Genomic DNA, 23,127 nt, shown 5'->3' with positions numbered 1-23,127 from the left:
TACTGGGGTCAGTGGGGGAGCTGGCCCCAGGGAGGGGCCACTTGCCCCTCCCTCCCTTCCCTCCCAATCTCCAGCTGCCTCCCTCTTCCCGCTCCACCACAATCACCCACACATGCAGGGCCTTGGAGTAGGGGTATGTCACCAGGGTGCAGAGGAGGCTACACACCCCCCCCCCCCCCCCCCCCCCCGGTCCCCTTCTGGCTGCCTCTGCCTCAATTTTATCCCACAACTTAGACATTCACATTACTCACACTCTCATTACACATACATATAGGATCTTGGGGGTGGGCACGATGCACGGAATCCAAATTACCATCAGGGTGTACAACCTCACCCCTGGCATCATTGCCCACCTCTCAATTTTAAATACACGTAGACATTGAGGGCTAGCAGGAGGGACCATGCGCTTACCTGCTGCTCTCTGGCAGGTAGCTCCATGCCCTCCTGGGTTTAAATGCACCTTAGAACACACATGCATCAACACTACAATGAGCGGGTGGAGGGAGGTTTGGAGTCTTCTCTCACCCCCATTCTCTGCGACCTGCTGGAGCGGGGGGGCTAGGAGAAGGAGTTGGCCGTCCGACTGCGGTCTGGAGTGTGGGGCCTCCCTGCTGCTGCGGAGTCGGGGCGGTCTGCCTCCCCCCACCGCAGGGAAAAGGGTAACAGCACCTGGGTCTGGGTGCAGTTCCCCCCTCCAGGGGCAAGGGTACCTAGACCCGGTTCGTAGAGTACGCTTGGGGAGTGTGATCGTGTGTACAGCGTCTCTTTATGTCTGTCTCCACGTTGGTTGAGTGTGGAGTAAGTGCATGTGAGAGCATGAGGGTGGGAATGGATGTTTGTGTCTGTGTGTGCCTGTATGTCTGTGTCTATATGTCAGGTTGGGTATCAGACGCCACCTCTCTGGGGACATCTCAGGCCCTCCAAGGTTTGGAGGCCTATCTCCCCCCACCACCACTTCCCCTGCCAGTGGCGGACTCCCTCAGACATCGGTGCGTTGGTGGTTCTTTGTGTCTGGGGATGGGCGTCCAGGTACACAGCAGCTCACTCCTTGGCAGCCGCTTATCGGGGCCTGGAGCCTGGGGCTCGCTCGGGCCACTTCGGGGGGTGGGGTGCCCTCCGCCTCTCGGCCTGGGGCTCGGTCACTCAGGCACAGCTGGCTGCCGGCGGAGCTCACGGGCGCGCCACTGCAACCCCCCCTGGCTTCTGCTCCGCGGCTGCTGAGTGACCCCTCATCTGGGACTCTCCTCAGCTCTTACTGGGACAGTGGCGCGGCTGCCCCTCTGTTGGTGTTCCTTGGTCTCTTGTGTTCTGAGGGCCTCTGGATGTCTGGAGTCTTGATCTCCTCCATGCCCTGGAGGACAGGGCTGTGGCCCCCCCACAGTGTGTGGGTGGGTGTGTGGAGATGTACTCAGTTATGTTTGTACACATGATAACACATTTCATATTAACAAGAGTCTTAACAGCTCGATTTAAACAAATACATAAGTGCTTTTTTACAACCTGAAACCTTTTCAAAGATCTTTCTGCATTTAAAAAGCAGCTCTTCATACCGCTTTGTCCTTCTGGCTTGCTATTGGCCAGCTCTCGCAACTTGTTAATGGTGAGCTGGCGGATATCCCTCATGGCCATGACGATGTCATAGTCGCGTTCCAGAGTCTGGCGAACCTCAACGCCCATCAAAGAGTCCAGACCCAAATCAGCCAATGAGGTGTCAGCATTCAGACTGCTGACATCCCGCACACCTGTGAGTGAGAAGAAGTTAAAAACAACGAAGAAATGAGTCGATGTCTGTGATACAAAGTAACCTCAAAGATCACCAAAGCGACTCAGGACGGCGGTCTTTTCTTATATAACACCTTTATGAACGCTAGTTTGGTATAACCTGACTCTTACCTAGAATGTGAGCTACAGCGTCCACCCAAGTCTTTCTGGTTTCCTGCTTCACTCTTTACGACCGTCCTCTCCGCCAGCACAAAGCTGGACACCACTGGGTGCTGCTGGCACAGGAAGAAGTCCAGCACTTCCAGACAGGAGGCCATGCGCTGCGGGAGGGTGCCACCGATCACAACGTCATTCCCACCCATGGTCTCTAGAACCACCCCAACATCACCAATGGCACCCCACTGGACTGCAAGTCCAGGCAGGCCATCATAGTGGCGCTTCTCACACACGCGCTCCATCGCAGAGTTGGCGTAGCCATAATTACTTTGGCCAGCGTTGCCACGGCCACAGCTGACTGAAGAGAAGGCCACAAAGTGTCTGAGCTCTGGACACAGTTTCCTTGTTACTCTAGAGAGGGGATGGAAACATCCAGAGGTCAGCTCATGATGGTACCCAGTGACACACAGAGGGAGGAGCCACTCTTCTAACTTACCTGTCCAGGTTGATGGTGCCGTCATTTTTAGGTTTGTTAACTTCGAGATAAAGCTGAGGAGTTAAATTCTCCAACATACCGTCTTTCAACACCTGAATGCAAACAAACATCAACAAACGGTCACTTTAAACGTTAACTGGCAGTAGTTTAGCTGTTAGCATGTTAGCATCTGATAATTGAGAAACTTGAGTCGACATCGTTAGCATCGTTCTTGCTTTTGTTTTCGTTGCATGTCATGTGACACTGCAGCTATTGAAGTCCAACAAAGGGATCTGACCATCATTCTAGTATGCAGTAATAATGCAGTAATAATGCAGTAATAATGCAGGATCCAAACACTGACAGCAACGTCAGCATTAGACAGCGAGTGAGGCGCCTGCTGGAAGGTGGAAGACGTCGTAAATGTAAACAAACCGTCTTGACTGAGAAGTTACTTTAGAAAATAAAATGTATTGTTTTTAGACTTTCACCTTTACTTTCACCTTTACTTTCACCTCTACCTGGAGAGGGCTGTCGACAGACTTCGGTGCTGGCTTCCCACGACGCCAGGATACGGCAGTCAGACCTTGGATTGGAGTCACAGAAATGTGTCTGTTGTTTCCATCGCTAAGCTCGAAGGACCAATTTAAATGACAGGGGATTTCTTTAAATCACCCCGCAATTCTTCAGCTGAGACACTTGAGTTAGAAAACACAAACACTGCAGTCGTTTTTACTCGCGAGGACAAGTGACAGAGCACTCCTACACGTAAGAGACACTCACGGACTTGTGCTCTGTCACCGTCTGCTTTCTTTATTTATACAACAGGAATTAATACATTTGTTCAGTGACGTGTGTGTGTGTGTGTGTGTGTGTGTGTGTGTGTGTGTGTGTGTGACAGAGTTCAGTGAGACCGTGGAGGAGAGGAGGGGAGAAGGGGCAGAATCGGAAGGGAGTTAAGCTTCCTGACAGCCTGATGGATGAAGCTGTCCTTCAGCCTGCTGGTCCTGGCCTGGAGACTCCGCAGTCTCCTCCCTGACGGCAGCAGCTTGAAGAAGCTTTGCATTGGGTGCGTGGGATCAGCCGCTATGCAAAGGGCTTTTTTAGTGAGACGGGTGCTGTAAATGTCCTGGAGGGAAGGGAGAGAGACACCAATGATCCTCTCTGCAGCCCTCTTATATCACTAAAAGCTTATACTGACTACTCAGTACAATTTTCCATTGACACAGTTCCATTATCTTATCTTATCATGTCAGAGGTCAACTGAAACCATGTCCAACTGAACCTCCACATCTTCTTACACCCCACACCTTTATCTCTGCAGGCTGACAATTACACCTCCTATTGACTAACCGAACCTCCATAGTTTTTCCACCTTTCTCTTTGCAACCTGCTCTTTATATCTGCATCTCAGAGCCCAACTGAAACCAAGTCCACCTATATAAAAACACCCCATCAGACACACAGTATTTTCCTCAGCACTTCACAACTGCCGCAAGGTATATCGTTGTAACTTTTTATTTTTTCAGATCCCAGACACAGCGGTGTGAGGTAGTTAGCACACAATTTTGCCATGTAGAAAACATGAATTCATAGCTGTTCATAAGAGTTTAATTCCTGGATGTGCATTGAGCCGACTTTGCTACCTGTACAGAGCGTTTCTGACAGTCGGGCGCTGCTTATACAATAGAGAAAAGCAACAATACAGCGTGTTTCTCTGCTCCAAGAAATCCGAGGGCCTTTCACAAGGTAAGCATGTCTGTTATACCCAGGGCATAAATGTCTGTATGTCAGCGCTGATTATTCAAACCCTGTTTAAAATGTGACACATATGTTGTCCGAAAACATTTCCTCTAGATTTGCAAAGTTACTGATTTAAAAAATATATTTTTGAATTTTTAGTTGCATGTGAAACATATGATAGCTAAATTCACAAAGGTATAACCGTGCTAAATAAAAGAGGCCCAAGCACCAAAGCACTCTAATGCAAGCCTCTGAACTGTATGTTGATAAGTACATGAAGCGTACCTCTACCTCTACAGCTGAAAACAGTTTGTATCCGCACTCTGAGGGTCTGCTGAATTGTTTTTAATACGCCACTTTTTGACGAACTGCAGATGATGATGAATTCCTCTTTATTGGAGAAACTGTCCCTAAGCTATTGTTGCTCATACTTACTGAGTTCCCTAGCTACTTCCTTACTATGTCAGTAAACTCTTTGAAAAGGAAGCTGTTGTAGATTTAAAGCTGTTGTAGATTTAAAGAAACATCTTAATTGAAGCAAAGGCAAAAAAACTGGAATGAATTTTATGTGACTGTTCATATTAAAGCCAACAACAAGTGAGAATCCAAAACCAGCTCCAATCGTTTGTATTAATGATCTCCCCCCCCCCCCCCTCTCTCTCTGTGTGTGTGTGTGTGTGTGTGTGTGTGTGTGTGTGTGTGTGTGTGTCCGTGTGTGTGTGTGTGTGTGTGTGTGTGTGTGTGTGTGTCCGTGTGTGTGTGTGTGTGTGTGTGTGTGTCCGTGTGTGTGTGTGTGTGTGTGTGTGTGTGCCCTCACAGCAGGAGCTTTTCTCAAATGCATTTCCAATCAGTTTCTTTTTTTACAAGAAGTGTAGCTCATACAATGGTATAAATGTATTCTTTGATATACTTTATAAATATGAAACTCTAAAGATTTTGAGTTCATACAAAATAAAATAAAATAACAGAAGGGGGCGTGATCTGGAAGTGGGTTGATCTTATTAAAGGGTGTTGGTAGGAGTGGCAGCAATTTTCAAAAACCATAGAGTTGGCCACTGTGTCTCTAGCAGCTGCAACTTTGGAAAAGAATGGTAATTCCCATCTGTTGGGCTTGAAATTCTCCATGAAAATGGCATCTTCCAGCCCTTCTGCTCAATCAACTGGTTAGGGTCACTAACCAGTTGATTAGTGGTTAGTGTCACTCTGACACTCTAAGTGTCAGAGTGACAGAACTTGGTACATATCTGGTACTTGGTACCAGGGATCCTGAGCAATCTTTAGTCTCTGAAGATCCAGCCACGAACCCTACATTTGAAGATTGGAGTGAAGATGCACCGTATTCACCAGTGTCAGAGTGGAGCTCCACCACCACAACTGTGGACTATGGACACTGACAACGAGGAATATTTTTTTGTATTTCAGCGACTCTCCCGACATTGATGAGGTAAACCGGGCATGGCCACCCTTCCAAGGCCCTGAGAGATTACTGGAACCGCTATGGGATAATGATGAGGACTTACCCTATGTACCCACGTAACCGGTGATGAATTGTGAAGTTACAATTCTTTTCTGTAAAAAGCATTTTTATTTTTGTTGATGTTGTGCTATGGGATTGTATGTTTCAATTTTACTTATAATGTGCCAAATCACTACAACAGGCGGCTCAAGACGATGCCATCCAGAGTAAGGATCTTGTTAGCCACAGTGTTTCTAAGATTTTTACGCCCGTTACAATAACCTCAGTTTTATCTGAACTCTGACGGGCGTGTCTTTTAATCTTGTCAACAAATCCTTAATCACCTAAATCTGCCATTTATCATCTTGTAAAATGTTCCCTCTGCTTCTGTTGCACATCTCCCCGGACACTCTCTGCTTCACCTGTCCTGTGCAGCTGGTCCAACCCCTGGCTGCGTCCTTAAACTGGGGTGTTTAAATCTCTTTACCTCTGTTGTGAACTTCAGACAAAGTTTGTGGTAACAAAATCAAACTGACGAGGATCTCGTTTGAAAAAAACACTCACGAGACAAAATAAAAACAGACTGCTCAAAGCAAAAGCAGAGTCCTCACAGCTGGTAGTACAAAACACAGTGACAATGTGTATATTAGATACCCTCAGTGCCAAAAGCATAAATATGAAAAATGGGATCACCAAGAATATCCTAAAAATGGCATTGAGGGGGTGTTACAGTGAAAAAAACAAAAAGCAGCCAAATTTTCATCTGAAAATGTTGAATTTTAGTAAAAACAATGCTCTGTAGTTTGATACTGTCGTTACAGACAAAGCAGATTGTTAGGGTTTGTATTGTTGATTGTCATTTATGCTTAGAAATATCTACTTATATAGGCTTAGAGTTTTATAATTAGTTGTAGATTGGTAGAGGTTTGATCCTTAATAGTCTGCAGAGGCTTTGTGTGCATTCCAGAGTGCTCTGGCATTCACGCCCACATCCTGGGAGCATGGGGGAGGTCGTACCTGCTCTTATTGTTTTATGGTAGGATAAACGTAGCTATATCTGTTTTAGTCTAAGTGCCTTTTGTTTAGATGAACTGTTGGACTTCCAGACCAGCAGGTTTAGGGAAGTCATTTATGGGGTCACACTCTGACCCCACACACACACACACACATACTTACACAACGCACAGGCAAGGTACTCTTTGTTTGTATGTAGACGTAATATGTTAATGAACCTATGCATATTCATGTAACCTCAATAAAAGAGCAGTGTTACGGGGGAGCGGATGAGAGCAACTGGGGTCAAGCGAAGGAACGGCGTTTGTCCGGTTCTCTCCCGTGCATGAGAAACAGGAAGAACTTTGCCTACTCGTGTCTTGCTTTGCTGTGTAATTAAATTGTCCTTAACGAATAGGTTTATGCTACAAACCTATCACAGATGTTTAAAGCCTTTGGACGCACATTTGAAACGCACTCATTCTCCTTATCAGCTGGAAACATTAAAGCCGTAAAATGACTTTTTCGAACGGATAAAAACTATTAAACAACAGCAATGTTGAGCCTGTTCCAAAATTTGAATGTACATGTGTTGAAGGTGCGGGTCTTGTTGAATTATTAAACATACATTCTTTAATTTTTCGAGCCACAAAAACAACAACTTTTAATTTTCTTCTGCTTGAGTATCGGCCTCGGGTAGCTCTACTTATCATTGCTCAGTCAGTTGTCTGTTTGTGCTACTTTTTCAAGGAGCAGCGGATTATTGGTAAGAGTGACTTTATGTGTTTAGTTACTTAAGTGGAAGTACTGTGGAAAGTTTTACCTTACATACATAGGGCTGACAGTACAGCTTCTGAGGTAACTGTTTACAAAATGTTATATTCTATCCACAAGTTCTTTGCAATTTTACATTGATAAACATTATCCTTAACACATTTGGCCCATATAAAGTACTATGGCCATCACACTGTCATTTATAATTGTTTAAATAACTCGTGTCTTAATCCTTCCATCACACAGAAAATAAAAAAAAAACATGGTTCACTTTTACATCACAAAATGTTAGAAATATAAGTCGTTCATAACAACCTGAAAGGTTGGGAGTTTAAAATGGAAGCAGCAGTAGAAGACTATAATGTCACAGAGCACATGGTGTCTATTATTGTGTAGACATTTATAAATAGGAGCTTAATAAAGACGCTTCATTTCTTAAGAAATAAACAGGTGGAGTGATCTTTATCAAAAGTGGATGTTGCACCTGTGGCTAAACCACTGCACCCAAAAAACTTTAAAAATCTACTGTGTGTGAGGCTGTGTAAGTAAAGCTTGCCCTTCACACCCGCGTGTAACAAATCATCTGTTGGGGGTTGTGGATTTGACACCTCAGCATTGTGAAAGTGGGGAAACATGTTTCTGGCTGCACTGTAAGAAGTCATCTATAGAATCTACCCAATAAATCTGAGGTAACAATTTGCATTGACTTTTTTGGGGTAGATTTAGTTCAATATATTGTGTATAAAATAACTTCAATAAAAAGCTATGAAATACTTAATTAAATTGGGTAAAATTTACCCCATATTTATGTATACATTCAACAGCTGCTTACTCATTGAAATGAGGTAAAATTATCTCCTGTTTGCTAGTTGGTAATACCTGATAATTACTAATAAAATTTAATTATTATCAGTTGATAAACATTACCTATTCATATAAGGTAAAATGCACCCCCCCCCCCCCCCCCCAAAAATAAAAAATAAAAAAAATATATATATATATAAAAAAAAAAAAACACCCAGCACGCCCCTGCGGGCGGTTTATCCTTCAAGCTCGGGTCCTCTACCAGAGGCCTGGGAGCTTGAGGGTCCTGCGCAGTATCTTAGCTGTTCCCAGGACTGCGCTCTTCTGGACAGAGATCTCCGATGTTGTTCCCGGGATCTGCTGGAGCCACTCGCCTAGCTTGGGAGTCACCGCACCTAGTGCTCCGATTACCACGGGGACCACCGTTACCTTCACCCTCCACATCCTCTCGAGCTCTTCTCTGAGCCCTTGGTATTTCTCCAGCTTCTCGTGTTCCTTCTTCCTGATATTGCTGTCATTCGGAACCGCTACATCGATCACTACGGCCGTCTTCTTCTGTTTGTCTACCACCACTATGTCCGGTTGGTTAGCCACCACCATTTTGTCCGTCTGGAAGTCCCACAGGATCTTAGCTCGGTCATTCTCCACCACCCTTGGGGGCATCTCCCATTTTGACCTCGGGACTTCCAGGTTATACTCGGCACAGATGTTCCTGTACACTATGCCGGCCACTTGGTTATGGCGTTCCATGTATGCCTTGCCTGCTAGCATCTTGCACCCTGCTGTTATGTGCTGGATTGTCTCTGGGGCATCTTTACACAGCCTGCACCTGGGGTCTTGCCTGGTGTGATAGACCCCAGCCTCTATGGATCTTGTACTCAGAGCTTGTTCTTGTGCCGCCATGATTAGTGCCTCTGTGCTGTCTTTCAGTCCAGCTTTGTCCAGCCACTGGTAGGATTTCTGGATATCAGCCACCTCCTCTATCTGCCGGTGGTACATACCGTGCAGGGGCCTGTCCTTCCATGATGGTTCTTCATCTCCCTCCTCTTTCTTGGGTTTCTGCTGCCTGAGGTATTCACTGAGCACTCGGTCAGTTGGGGCCATCTTCCCAATGTATTCTTGGATGTTCCTTGTCTCATCCTGGACTGTGGTGCTGACACTCACCAGTCCCCGGCCCCCTTCCTTCCGCTTAGCGTACAGCCTCAGGGTGCTGGACTTGGGGTGAAACCCTCCATGCATGGTAAGGAGCTTTCTTGTCTTTATGTCAGTGGCTTCTATCTCCTCCTTTGGCCAGCCTATTACCCCAGCAGGGTACCTGATCACGGGCAGGGCGTACGTGTTGATGGCCCGGATCTTGTTCTTACCATTCAGCTGACTCCTCAGGACTTGCCTGACCCTCTGCAGGTACTTGGTGGTTGCAGCCTTTCTAGCGGCCTCTTCATGGTTCCCATTTGCCTGCGGGATCCCCAGGTACTTGTAACTGTCCTCTATGTCTGCAATGTTGCCTTCTGGTAGTTCAATCCCCTCAGTTCTGACTACCTTCCCTCTCTTTGATACCATCCGACTACACTTCTCCAGTCCGAACGACATTCCAATGTCATTGCTGTATAGCCTGGTAGTGTGGATCAGTGAATCGATGTCTCGTTCACTCTTGGCATACAGCTTGATGTCATCCATGTACAGGAGGTGGCTGACAACTGCTCCGTTCCGTAGTCGGTATCCGTAGCCAGTCTTGTTAATGATCTCACTGAGGGGGTTCAGCCCTATGCAGAACAGCAGTGGGGACAGAGCATCTCCTTGGTAGATCCCGCACTTGATGGTGACTTGTGCTATATATATATATATATATATATATATATATATATATATATATATATATATATATATATATATATATATATATATTCAAATGGTTCCTCATCTCAAAGTTTTTATTCCATAAAAATACAGAATAAAGTGCAACACAACAGCTAATGCAGACAACACTTTCAAAGGCCACTCAGTCCATTTTAAAAGCCAAAAGCACAGAAACTCTACAAGTTGTTTCTGTGCATGTACGTTATCAAACAGATAGAACAGAACACTAACACCAACATGCAATAGTTTCTGTGCTTGCTGTCAGAAGAAAAATTACAGCTCCACCAAGCTATGTCCTCTGGGAACAAGAGGGGAAAGGTGTGTGCATTGCATAAGCTTATTTTTGAGGCCGTGGACCCTTTTCAGTAGTTTCGCCCCGTCAAGTTCCAAAAACAGTTTTTGAAAAGTGTCAGATGTGTTCTTCAGCTCCTTCGGATATTCGAGGTTGAGGGCATATATCAGTCCCATCAGCAGTACACATGCCTTTGCTCGGCTTCCACATCCCTCCATCACTTGGTTTCCCTCAATCACAACGGACACATCTGATGGATCCTCCTCAGCCATGATGTTGTGGATCACGATCACCTTCATCATATTGTCTGTGTAATCCTCACATTCCTACGTGTTAAAAAGAAAGAAACAAAAAGCATACACATGTTTTATTTTATTTAAGATGCTTTTTCAATATATTTCAGTTGATCTGAAGAGGGGAGTGGACACGATGGATAGAGAAGGGGAGAACAGGGGATAGGAGAGGACAGGAGAGAAGAACATTAGGATCCCTTGAGTTAATAAGTGAACTGTTATCAATATGACAAACCTGGCAGTCATGAAAAAGATCTTCTTGTCTTTCCCCGAGGTAGCTAATGAGGCAGCAGATAAGGAGATCCCTTTTCTTCTCGATGCTCTGTGTCTGTAGGGAGATACAATTTAGTGAAAAGACTAAGTCGAGTGATTTACTTACATTAAGACTGAATTCCTTAAAAACAAAAACATGGCTGATGCCTCTCTCCAGCTTTCAACAGGTGAGAGGCTGGGTACACCCTGGACAGCCAATCACAAGGAAACATAGAGACAGACAGGATAAACAACCACGCACACACTCAAACCTAAGGACAATTTGGAGAGACCAATTAACCTAACAGCCATGCTCTCTGACTGTGGGAGGAAGCTGGAGTACCCGGGGGGAACCCACACATGCACAGGGAGAACATGCAAACTCCATGCATAAAGACCCTGGGCCGGGATTTGAACCCAGGACCTTCTTGCTACCCACTGCAGCCCTCCATAATTACATATTTGTGAAAAAAGTCAAATAACATAGGTCATTCAAAGTGTCCAGCAGAGGTCTCATCTTGGAACCAGCAGCTCCTCCTTTGGCAGGCATAAGCTGCAAAAGACCTGGTGTGTACTCATCAAGTTTCAGCATGAATGTCTCCACCAAAGAAACTGTGGTGATGCGTCTGAACTCTTCGATGAGCTAAGAAGTAAAGGGACAAAAAAATGACATTTCAATTTGTTGACATTTGTTTGACATTTGTTTTTTGGTGGATAGGAATAGTTATCACACATACTCACCTGAGCCTCAGTGAATAATGCTGGCCACCTTTCTTTTAACTCACCCACAGAGGGGCAGAGGCTGACCACTCCAAGTCTTCGGCTAGAGAACGTTTTATTCATTTTTTCTGCAATTATCTTTGCGTTGTTTTTCTTTGTTATTTCATAAATTAATTCCAGCCTCTCTTTCTCCAGTGTCTCTTGGGTTTCTCCAGTAGGATGCGGAGGGAGATAATTAACCTCTGCTTTTTTTTGGCTTTTTTACATTCTTTGATGGCACTGCATCAGCTGGATGCTTCCTTTTTAAGGCATTAATTTCAATTTCCGGGTAAGAAAATTTTCGAGATCTTAGCTTGGCACGGTAATTGTGCATCTTGTTTTTTATGCGCTGCTGCCAGCCATATAAGCCGGCAAATGATCCTGGCTCCTTAAGACACGCAAACTTTGAAACCAAGGCTTCAGGCACTGAGAGGATCTGCTGATTGGTTGGGTAAGCAGTGTACGAAAAAATTACTTTTGCAAGGTCTTGCATTGTTGCTGATTTAACACTGGCATCCATGAAAGGTCTTCCAGTGTTGCGATATGAGTTGTTTGCCTCAGCGAGGATTAGTTGTATGTCTCGGGAAAACTCCGGTACTTGAAATGGCACTGGCCACGCAGCAGGGCGACATGAATCAGGGAGAATGATGGTGTCACTGGACCTTGACGATGCGCAGTCGGACACCTGTGAGGGTGCATCATGACTGGCAGGGCAGATGTCCGTTTCAGTAGTACTTGCAGGATGGGTGCTCACTGAAGTCGAAGAGTTCAATGCAGACGATGATCCTGATTCACATGCTGGTTGTAAGTCAAGGGTGATTACTGGCTCTTTAAGGATCACTTTAACAGTGGCCTTGTCATACAAGTCAGCAGTCGAGATGACACTGAAAAACTGATTGTCAAAGTCTTTGTCTTGGTATAGCAGTCCAAATTCCCCATGTATCCCCGTCCACTGTATTAGGAATTCCTGTTGGAAGTGTCAACTTTTGAATGCTGTGTTCTTCTAAAACGACTCTTAACTGGACTGCCATTGTTTTTTGGTTTGTGTTTCCTCAGCTGTAGAGACAGAGAAAGAAAAGAAATTGAGACAGGTTATTAATAGTTGATAAGCTTACATGCATATATTTTCTTCATTATCTTCTGCCAGAGAAATAAAAGCAGAGATTTAGTTCAGTAGAATTTGGAATAAATAATTTTTGATTGTCATTTTAAGAAGAGGGAGATAAGGGCAATAGAATAGAGGAGGGTTAAGTATGCATCACGTTTCCATTTTCTTTTTCAATGTTATATGTATTGTTCCTGTTAAATAAACATTACAATAAACAAATAAGACAGGACGCCCGCCCATATAGTTGTTGGTAAAATAATATATTTTTTCAATAATTTCAATAAGTGCACAAACATTTGATATAACAGAAATAATCAACCCATTACACTTACTCTGATGTGCAAATGAAGTGTTTAAGGGACACCATACGGCCATCTGCTGTATTGTATGCAGCCATGTTTCTTTCAGTTCAGAATGTTTAAGGATTTCTGTCTCTCCTGTGGGCTCTACTTTGAAACTCCTCAGGTGTTCACAGCCTCTAAGCAACTTCAGAACAAAAACAGGAGTTCTGTGCACAATGACTATTTGATGGATTTCTGCAAAGTCAGGTAGGCCTCCTGTTGAGCCAAACGGCAGCATCATGCCAATATTATAGTCTGTGCCTAAAATGGTTGCTTTAATTGTCATGTTCACAAAGTCTTCCCTGGAGAACTTCCTTGCAAGGGACTCCTTAATGCTGTCTTTTAGAACATCGACTGCCACTGGAGTCTTCTGGGACACTGACAGTGCTGGCCTTTGGTGGTTGTAATCGTGGGTATGATACGCAATCATCAATTGATGTTTTCTCGCCATTGTCATGAGGATGTTTCTAAAACACCCAGTCTGCCTCACAATCCTTTTAAAGAATCGATGTTTGGCTTCAAATCGCATAGTCCAGAAATGTACAAGTGGCCCGTAAACAGTTGTAAGCAAAGGATAGTGCTCGAGAAAGTGATGTTTTGGTCTCAGTTTCTCCTCTGGGAACACTTCTAAATATCTGTAACGGTGTTCTGAGATCTTACTTTGCATGTATCCTATTGTGTGATCTGTGTGGAGAGGAGCCATGACAAGCTCAGCAACATCTTTCAGGGTCATCAAAACCTCCCAAGCAGGCTCATCTTCTGGTACTTTGTCACCAATCATGAGTGGTATCATTCTCAACAAACACCAGTTTACGTGTGCATTACCTCCTACACTTTTTGTGTAGGGGTATGGAGTGGACTCGACCAAAATGCCCATGTATTTGTCATGATCCTGGGCCATGTTGGCCCAGCAGTCTTAGTATTCATGTCTTTTTGTGTATTGTTCCTTATTTGATTTCCCCTTGTGACTTTTACCCCCTGTGTGCCCCTCCATGTATCTGTGAGCCCTCGTCTCCCCTCCTTGTGTTTCATTCCATGTTTCCCCAGCCCACTATGCCCATGCTCTCTCTCTCCTCCTGTTTGCACCTCTGTGTACTTCCTGTTTTACTTTGACAGTCTCCCGTCAGTGTTGTTTACTCCTGCCATGTCTTGTTATGTTTATCTTTGTCAGCTGTGCTCCCATGTGTGGCCACTTCCCCTGATCATCCCTCGTGTATTTAGTCTCTGTGTTTCATGTAGTCTGTGTCGCGTCGTCTGTGTTCCCACCCTCCGTGTTCCCATGCCCAGTCTTTTGTATCCCCAGCCATAGCATAGTTTGTTCCCAGTTTAGGTTTGTTTAGTTACTGCTCTTGTGCTGCCCTCATTCTTGTTTGTTTCTTTCGTGATCATCAGCCACAATAAAAGGCTCGCTTTTGTTTAAGTGCACTCCCGTATCCTCACTTGTGTTCGCACCTGGGTCCTCAACACACTCTCCACACGGTCTGCCACTGCGACGGTGACAGTACGACGCGACCATGCCGGACCCAGCGACACAAGAGAGGGAGATCATCCAGACGGTGGAGTCGCTATGTAGTAAATGGCTGCAGTGTTCCGGAGTGGAGGAACGGGAGGAGTTAGCCCGCCAAGTGGGAGTATGCGCGTCTGTATTTCCCTGGTTATGGGAGGCACTACACCCGCTGATCGTTGACTTTCTCGTCACCGCTCTCCAACTCCGTCCGCAGCCGCAGCTGCCCAGTGTGCGGGCTGCGCCGCCAGAGCCCTGCTGTTGTCCTGTTTCCCCGCTGCTTCGCGAGCCAGACGCAGTTGGGGTCGGAACGGTGAGGCTCACCACCGACACACCATCCGCTCGCGCCTCATCGGCTTCCGGGTCTTCACCGCGGTCTGGCCACACAGCGCGGCGCACGGAGATGACGGAGGCCATACACTTTGGTGAGGAAGAGCGGCAGCAGGTGTTATGGGCTTATCGGGAGGACGAGCTCCGGTGGAAGCCCTGGCTCATTCTGGAGGAGGAACTCACACCTGTTGCACCGCCTACCAGCCGCTCGCCCTCTCCACCCCGCTCGGACTTCACTTCCCCTGCCTCGCCTTTAGCGAGGATATGGGCAGAGGATGAGATTGCCGCTACGTCACCCTCTGCTTTGGTGGCATCAGCGTCCATCGCACCAGCTACCAGAAAGAAGCGCCGCCGGCGCCGCCGTTGCACCACGCTAACTCCGGTGAGTGACTGTGTTTTTGTGCCTCACGATCCTTCTATGGAGAAGAGGGAGATGAGCATTGATTTGCCGGGGCCGGAAACTATAGCGGAATTGTGCTCCAAAGCCGACAGAACTGTGTTTAGTTGTTCAGAAAGACCTACTACGGAAATCATGGAGTCCGGCCTCTGTGAGCGGCAGCAAGCAGCTTGCACCCACGTAGAGGAGGAGCTCCGGGGAAAGCCGTGGCTCACCCCCGATTGTCAGCACATCTTTCGGGGAACACGCCTGGCTCTCGGGGGCCCTCGGAGCTGCCAGGGTCTGCCACCCCTCACTTCCCCAACAGCCAATGCTTCAGCCTCAGTGGTTTCCTCAAGGAAGAGGCGACATCCACGTCGCCGCAGCACCATGCAGCAGCTGGAGGTTGGTGGAACTCTCGTTTCCTCTCGGACTCCGTTAATAATAGAGGTTAGTGACAATCTTTCGCCTCAAAGTCTTCCTAAATTGCTGGAATGTGACTGCCATGAAGGGTTCGCAGATGCTCCAGAGATAAAGACAATTTCTACATGTGCTGGAGGAGCGATAGCGACCCAGTGCTCCTCAACACCACCCATTCTCTTGCTAAACGATGAAAGTATTGATCACGAACTCATGTTTGGTGTGAAGGGTGGTGATATAACCTCTGGTCATGAGCGGTGTGACTTTAATAATGACACCCTGTCTGTACCCGGTGATCAACTTGACTGTTCCTTAGCTCATCCATCTTGTGACTCATCTACTTGTTATGAATTGTGTAAACCAGAGGAGAACAATTCAAAGCGATCTCTGAGTGATGCTCTCACTCCTGTACTCAACAAGCACAATTCACCTGAGTTTTGTGTTCCAGATCAAGAGAACAGTAATGGCAATGTGGTCTATGCTCTGAACTCTAAGAGTGAATTGTGCCCCCCGGAAGAAGATGGGGCACACATGTCTGAACCATGTAGCTCCAGCCCCCCGCAGGGCGCAGTGAATGCTGAGGCTGAGATCTGGGCCTCCGATACTGTCTCTAATGGTCATGTTTTACCGTCAGTTTGTGTAAATTTGGAACCATGTTCTTTTGATTCTTCTAAATCATTTCAAGATGGGGTGTTGATTGGGAGTACTACTGCTATAGTAAGCTCACAGTCTGCACCACCACTGGCAGCCACAGCTCTATTAGACACTGTGTTAGCTGCACCTCCATTCATAGATGACTCAGAGTCTCTGTCTAAGTCAGCTTCTGGTGGAGGGCTAGCTGGAGAATGCAGGCCTGAGACTGCCAAATACCAGGCCGAGCCGCATGATTCCTGTCAGTCAGAGCATAATGAAGCTTCAATCCCCTCTGACAGCGTCACTTTTGCTTCATTTGTGCCTAATGTGTTTTCTGCTAAAGCTAATGGCTCTGTCAAACCAATCACAGAAGAGTTTATTCAGACTCTTGGCGTTAACCTAGTGCCAGCCGTCCCATCAGAAGGAAGTGTAACTGCTGTATGTGTAAGCACAGACTCTGATCAGGTTACAAGGCCATCACATGACTGCAAAATGAACGTGAATGAGTTTTCTTTGACCAGTTGTGCCGACTTAATGGATGTCCAGGAACCTAGCCATGAACTGATTAATCATGTTTCTAGGAACGGTTCAGTTATAAATGCAGCTCATGTGGTCGAACTAGCCCCTTTGGTGACTGAAACCCTGTCACAGGTGGAGACTGAAGAAACGTCACGTTGTCTTCCTGTGACAGAGGAAATAAACTGTGCTGAGAGCCTTGGGGGTCCACCTTTCGAACAGGGTTTGTCCATAACAGTTAACTTGCTTGCTAGGGATGGCGAGATTTCCGCTAGAGATGGTGCAGAGACTGTTACTGACTCTGGGCAATATTATGGGGTAGATGCTGCCTGTGTGTTCAAGATTAATCAATGTAATTCTGGTGAGGGTGAGGCAGCCAATCTGAGTTTGTGTTTTTCTGTTTCTGAGTTAAAAGAACCAGAGACTGAGAATAAAGACTCTGACTTTATGTTTGTGAAGGAAAACGAGAATATGAATTTGGACAATGACAGGCAGACCTCTGAAAGGAACACACACCTAGTACTTGGCTGCGACACCACTTTCTCTCAGACTGCCATGGACATTTCTGTTCTGGGTTCTGAACCAGATGGTGACCAAATGAATAATGTTTTCAGGGGCGATCTGGTGGGAAATGAACCGTGTGATGTTACATTAAATTCCCCAGAGAGTCAGCGGCATCTTTCTTCTGCCAGAGTAACGGCTCAGCCCCCTGTTCAGCTCTCTGTTTTGCCAGGGGTCTCCATAACTGCTCATCCTGCATCCGTAGCTGAATGCCTGGGTGTGCCACTCCGGCACCCTGCAGCAGCCACACCACTTCACGTCACGTCAGCTGGAGGGTCCGAGGGGCCCGTTCAGCCTCAAGCCACGTCAGCTGGAGGGTCAGAGGGGCCCGTCCAGCCACCATCTACTTCTGCGTCGCCTGGTCCAGCCGCGGCCTCTGCTTCTGCCACGCCTGGTCCGGCCTCCGAGCCTTCGTCCTCCACGCCTGGTCCAGCGATTGTTACACCCCCGTCCAAAGTACATCCAGCACCTTGGCATCGTCGGCCAGTTTCTGGGCCTCTAGCCGGACGTCATCGCCGTCGTGGTCGGCCCCCAGACCGCCTTCGCCTGAGTCGCCGCCATTGCCTTCTGCACGGTCGGCCCCCTGACCTGTCTCTACGTCATTGCCGTCGTGGTCGGCCCCCAGACCGCCTTCGCCTGAGTCGCCGCCGTTGCCTTCCGCACGGTCGGCCCCCTGACCTGTCTCCACTTTTTCACGTGGCCAGCCCCTGAATTGTGAACTTTTGTGCTGTCGCCCCCCGGGTTGACCTTCTGACCTCTTTGGACGTTTGCGTCCCTGTTTTGAACTGTTTTTGTGTCTTTGTGGACTCAGTTTTGGTTCAGGGGGACGTGTTTCAGCAGGTCTAATCTTTTTGTGGTTGTGAAGTTGCACAACTTGCATTTCCAGTTCATTTTCCCATAACTGAGGACTTTGGTTAAGATTAACCACATTTTTAAGGTCAATGTGATTTATTTCATTTAGAAACTTGCATACCTATAAAGGATACACCGGGGGTGGGGACGTGGGTGGGTGCGTCAGCCCTAGAACTGGTAACAGAGTCGTCTATCAGTGAGTCTCTGCTTGTAAAGGACACACGTGAGGACCTGAAAAAGAGGGCAAATAGTGAGTGTCCACATACACAGATTCTTCATGCAACAAAAATAATAAAATACATTACACAAAGGAAATTTTCAGATATGTACCTGGTTACAAGTTATTTATCTAACCTCAAACTTTCTCTGAGTCTCTTTAATGAAGGTAGAAATTAAACATAAGGTGAATATTGTTCTTCACTTTTTCTTTGCTCTTTGCTCCTCTCCTTCATCGTTCTTTCTCCCTTTCCTATCCCTCAGTCATGTCTGTCCCGTCTGTAACAACTGAAAATAAAATAAAATAAATAATAACAACAAAGGTCGATCAAATGGACCAATACGACAATGCCACGATGATCCATTTGGGAAAGTAAATCCATTGGGTCTCCTTGTTGGTCTTCAGACAACAATTCTGACGGCTAAAGAACCAAATGGGACAGGCAAAAAAAAAGTGAAGTTGACTAAAAGATCTCAGAAAACAACATCGTGGACATCTAAAGAAACAGCTAAGAAACACTGAACTCTATCAGTCTGGAAAGGGTTACAAAGGCATTTCAAGCGCTTTGGGAATCGATCCACGATGAGGGCCTTAATCCAGAAAATGTGGAAAACCTGAAGGCCTCACTTGTCTCATTTAATGTGCCCTGAAGCTCAAGTGCACCAGGACAATAATGCAAAACACAGCAGCAAGATCATCTATCACAACAAGATGGCGGCGCGCACGGGTGCAGCGGCTCTTAGCTCTCCAGTTTGGTGCTTGTTTTTACTTTTAATGTGGATATTTTTGAATGTTTGCAACGCCGCCATCTCTTACAGTCGCCAGAACCTAATTGACCTAGGTTTTAAATATAGTTTGTCTGTTTCTGGCGACTATCAGCGAACACACAACATCCTGGTGGAGATAGCGAGACCGCCAGGGTCACCGTGGATGGTCTGCCCGCCCAGCAAGCGTAGAAGGCGACGGAGGGAAAGAAAGCAGAAGAGGGGATGCCGGTCGGGCTCAGACGCTAGGCTACGCAAACATCCACACCGGCCAGCACTTCCGAGCCTTTTCCTATCGAACGCCAGATCCATCACCCACAAACTTGACGAATTGGAGCTACAGATAGCCAACACAAGCTTTGCACGTAACTGCAGCATTATTCTTATTACGGAGACGTGGCTTCACCCGCTGATTCCCGACGCTGCAGTCGAGTTAGCAGGCCGCACGCTACACCGGCATGACAGAAACAGCAACTCAGGTAAAAGCAGAGGAGGGGGGCTATATGTTTACGTGCATAACGAGTGGTGCTGTAACAGCAGGATCATTCACACACACTGTTCTCCTGATTTGGAGGTTCTGGCAGTCTCGTGCAGACCTTTTTACATCCCGAGGGAGTTTACAGTAGTTATTGTGATAGCTGTTTATATACCGCCGGATGCTAACGTTAGCACGGTTCTCAGCCTCTTGCTCAACACCATAAACAAACAACAGCTTGCCCACCCCGATGGGGTTTTTATTGTCGCCGGCGACTTTAACAAAGCGTGCCTAAAGACTGTGCTTCCTAAATTTGTCCAGTTTGTGGACTTTGCTATGAGAGGAGAACACACTTTGGACCATGTCTATTCAAACATCAGGCATGCTTTCAGAGCGACACCCCTCCCCCACCTGGCTGGATCTGACCACCTCTGCATGTCCCTCACCCCCACCTACACCCCCCTGCTGAGAAAAACAAAGCCCCAGACAAAGACAATAAAAACCTGGCCTGAAGGAGCCCTTTCTCAACTGCAGGACTGCTTCTCAACAACTGTATGGGATTTATTCTCCAGCCACAACCTCCAGGAGTACACGGACACTGTACTCTCGTACATCAGGAACTGTGTTGACAATGTCACCGTCAACAAAAGGGTCAGGGTATTTCCAAATCAAAAACCCTGGATGAATAGCGAAGTGCAATCCCTCCTAAAAAGCCGCAACACTGCCTTCAAGTCAGGGGACAGGGCTGCGTATAGGGCAGCCAGGGCAGACCTGAGTAGAGGCATCAGGAAAGCTAAGGCTGCCTATAGGAGGAGGATTGAAGATCACTTTGCTGACAACGACCCCAGAAAAATGTGGCAGGGGATCAATCACATTACCAACTACAGAAGCAATAACCAGGCAACATCTAGGACTGATGCCTCACTGGCTGAGGATCTAAACCGTTTCTTCGCCCGCTTTGAGACGACCAAGCCCTCAGCTGCCACACCACTTCCACCCGCCCCCAGCACTGGCACACTAACACTTAGGGAGCACCAAGTGAGGTGTGTTCTAAGGTCAGTGAATCCCAGGAAGGCGGCAGGTCCTGATGGAATACATGGAAAGGTTCTCAGAGCATGTGCTGACGAACTGACCGGAGTCTTCACTAAAATCTTCAACCTTTCCTTGTCATCAAACACCGTCCCGCCCTGCCTCAAAACCTCCACCATCATCCCCATCGCCAAGAAGACAGCTGTGGCCAGCCCAAATGACTACAGGCCTGTTGCACTTACGCCTGTAGTGATGAAGTGCTTTGAGAGACTGGTCTGTCAGCACATCAGGGCCGGTCTGCCTCCCACTCTGGACCCCCACCAATTTGCCTACAGGACAAATCGTTCCACCGAGGACGCTATCACCATAGCGCTCCACACTGCGCTGAGTCACCTGGAGCACCGAGGAAGCTATGTGAGAATGCTCTTTCTGGACTTCAGCTCAGCATTCAATCATATCATCCCGGAGATCCTGGTCCAGAAACTGTCTCACCTGGGACTCTCCACCCCCATCTGCCTCTGGATCAAGGACTTCCTGACAAATAGACCACAGTCTGTCAGACTCGGCCCCCACCGGTCCAGCACCATCACACTCAGCACCGGGTCTCCACAAGGATGTGTTTTGAGTCCCCTCCTGTTTACGCTCTACACATCCGACTGCTCCCCTACCCATCTCTCAAACACCATCATAAAGTTCGCGGATGACACCACAGTGGTTGGACTCATCTCAAGGGGGGATGAGTCGGACTACAGAGATGAGGTCAACAGACTGACTGAGTGGTGTTCAGTTAACAACCTCCAACTGAACACCACGAAAACTAAAGAACTTATCTTGGACTTCAGGAAGGGCAGAGCAGACCCGGCCCCACTTTACATTCACGGGAGCTGTGTGGAGAGGGTACACTCCATGAGGTTTCTGGGCGTGCAGATCTCTGATGACCTCTCCTGGACTGCAAATACTACAGCGGTGGTTAAAAAGGCCCAGCAGCGTCTCCACTTTCTGAGAGTGCTCAGGAGGAACAACCTGGAGGAGAGGCTGCTGGTGACATTTTACAGAGCCACCATAGAGAGCATCCTAACGTACGGCATAACAACATGGTATGCAGGGTGCTCAGCTGCAGACAGGAAAGTACTGCAGAGGGTCATCAACACAGCCCAGAAGATCACTGGCTGCTCTCTGCCCAGCCTGGAGGTCACTGCAAACTCTTGGTACCTCAGCAGAGCTGGCAATATCATCAAGGACCACTCTCACCCCAGCAACCAACTGTTTGAACTATTACCGTCAGGCCGACGGTACAGGTCACATAAAACCAGGACAAACAGATTCAGGGATAGCTTCTTTCCCAGAGCTATCACCGTAGTAAATAAGCACAAAAACAATTGAACCTATTCCATACCGTCACTGTCATTATATTATGCTGCTATTCATACTGTCATTATATTAATGCTGCTATCCTGTATATATTGTACATACTATTGTTTGAGTACTTACGATTGTTTTTTTTTGTACCTTTTATATTTTACATTTATATTTATTATTGAAACTTGCACCAAGGGAGTGGCACTCCAATTTCGTTGTACTCTGTACAATGACAATAAAGGCTATTCTATTCTATAAAGGCTATTCTATTCTATCTCTGACTGGCTCAAAAAACAACATGGAGGTTTTGACCTGGTCAAAGTGCAGACTGCAATCAGATTGAGATGGTTTAGCATGACCTTAAAAACTCAGCCTATGCTGGAAAACCCTCCAAAGTGGCCGAATGAAAACAATTCTGCAAAGAAGAGAGGACCAAATTTCCTCCACAGCGCTGTAACACACTCATCACCAGTTATTGCAAATGCTCGATTGCAGTTCTTGCTAGATGACAAAACCACTTATTAGGTTTAGAAGGAAATGACTTTTTCTACATGAGGTAAAGTTGGAGCTGTTTCCCCAAACTAAATGAAATCATCATTTAAAAAACTACAATCTGTATTTACTCTGAACATCTGTGTTAACATTTGGAAACATGTAAGTGTAACAAACATGTTAAAACATAAGAAATCAGGAAGGGGCATGTATAGGAATTTCTTTTACTTATGTATTAATCACATTATTTTATTGTATGATACCTTGGTGCCACTGGATTTTAACATGTCTCACACTCATACAGTAAGACAAATGGTGGGGGTGTAGTAAGGAAGTTGGAGGGAAGCAGACAACTCCACAGGAAGAGTCTTTTGTGTCTTCGAGGACTCTGGGAGGCAGCAAGGGAGTGGGAACCTTAAGGTGTGAAACAGCTGTGTATTGCCTTTTGTTCCTGGAGAAGGTATTTAACTGAGAGCCATGCTGGGCTCAGGGAGACTCTGCTGACCGTCTGTCCCGCGGTCATGCAGGGACTTCATCAAGCTTGTCTGTTCTTTGTGTGTTTGATTAAAGAACG

The 23,127-nt window shown here is 46.6% G+C and overlaps 3 protein-coding genes across 4 annotated transcripts in view; 1 reads left to right on the top strand and 2 right to left on the bottom strand.

The window, feature by feature from the left end:
• LOC146702493 (signal transducer and activator of transcription 5B-like) overlaps positions 1 to 23,127 on the top strand; it is a 101,178-nt gene that overhangs the window by 10,560 nt on the left and 67,491 nt on the right. The gene's annotated exons all lie outside the window — the stretch shown is intronic.
• LOC146702495 (fatty acid synthase-like) lies at positions 1,650 to 2,840 on the bottom strand. The gene is made up of 3 exons (XM_085465397.1): positions 2,375 to 2,840; positions 1,894 to 2,289; positions 1,650 to 1,742 (listed from the first exon to the last, which is right to left on the bottom strand). Exons 1-3 carry the CDS (start codon positions 2,482 to 2,484, stop codon positions 1,712 to 1,714), a joined length of 537 nt encoding a protein of 178 aa, XP_085321523.1. The 5' UTR covers positions 2,485 to 2,840; the 3' UTR covers positions 1,650 to 1,711.
• Positions 10,187 to 12,395, bottom strand: LOC146702494 (uncharacterized). Its single transcript, XM_085467184.1, has 4 exons — positions 11,559 to 12,395; positions 11,303 to 11,460; positions 10,801 to 10,891; positions 10,187 to 10,598 (listed from the first exon to the last, which is right to left on the bottom strand). Exons 1-4 carry the CDS (start codon positions 11,658 to 11,660, stop codon positions 10,254 to 10,256), a joined length of 696 nt encoding a protein of 231 aa, XP_085323310.1. The 5' UTR covers positions 11,661 to 12,395; the 3' UTR covers positions 10,187 to 10,253.

This window comes from Copadichromis virginalis, linkage group LG8 (assembly GCF_057382275.1).
Source record: "Copadichromis virginalis isolate Kocher_CV1m ecotype Utaka linkage group LG8, C_Virginalis_male_GT1.1, whole genome shotgun sequence".
Classification (NCBI taxonomy): Eukaryota; Metazoa; Chordata; class Actinopteri; order Cichliformes; family Cichlidae; genus Copadichromis; species Copadichromis virginalis.
The sequence above is the reverse complement of the archived record's forward strand: the minus strand, read 5'-3'. Positions and strand labels throughout refer to the sequence as shown.

What these genes read in the sequence shown, in the direction of transcription:
- LOC146702495 (XM_085465397.1), bottom strand. Translation starts at nt 2,484, where the DNA reads ATGTTTGTTTGCATTCAGGTGTTGAAAGACGGTATGTTGGAGAATTTA. An exon ending in GGCACCATCAACCTGGACAG is followed by an intron (nt 2,290 to 2,374) that starts GTAAGTTAGAAG and finishes TCCCCTCTCTAG; the next exon opens with AGTAACAAGGAAACTGTGTC. An exon ending in CGCTGTAGCTCACATTCTAG is followed by an intron (nt 1,743 to 1,893) that starts GTAAGAGTCAGG and finishes TCTCACTCACAG; the next exon opens with GTGTGCGGGATGTCAGCAGT.
- LOC146702494 (XM_085467184.1), bottom strand. Translation starts at nt 11,660, where the DNA reads ATGAATAAAACGTTCTCTAGCCGAAGACTTGGAGTGGTCAGCCTCTGC. An exon ending in CTGGACACTTTGAATGACCT is followed by an intron (nt 10,892 to 11,302) that starts ATGTTATTTGAC and finishes CTCCCTACAGAC; the next exon opens with ACAGAGCATCGAGAAGAAAA. An exon ending in ATCTTTTTCATGACTGCCAG is followed by an intron (nt 10,599 to 10,800) that starts GTTTGTCATATT and finishes TTTAACACGTAG; the next exon opens with GAATGTGAGGATTACACAGA.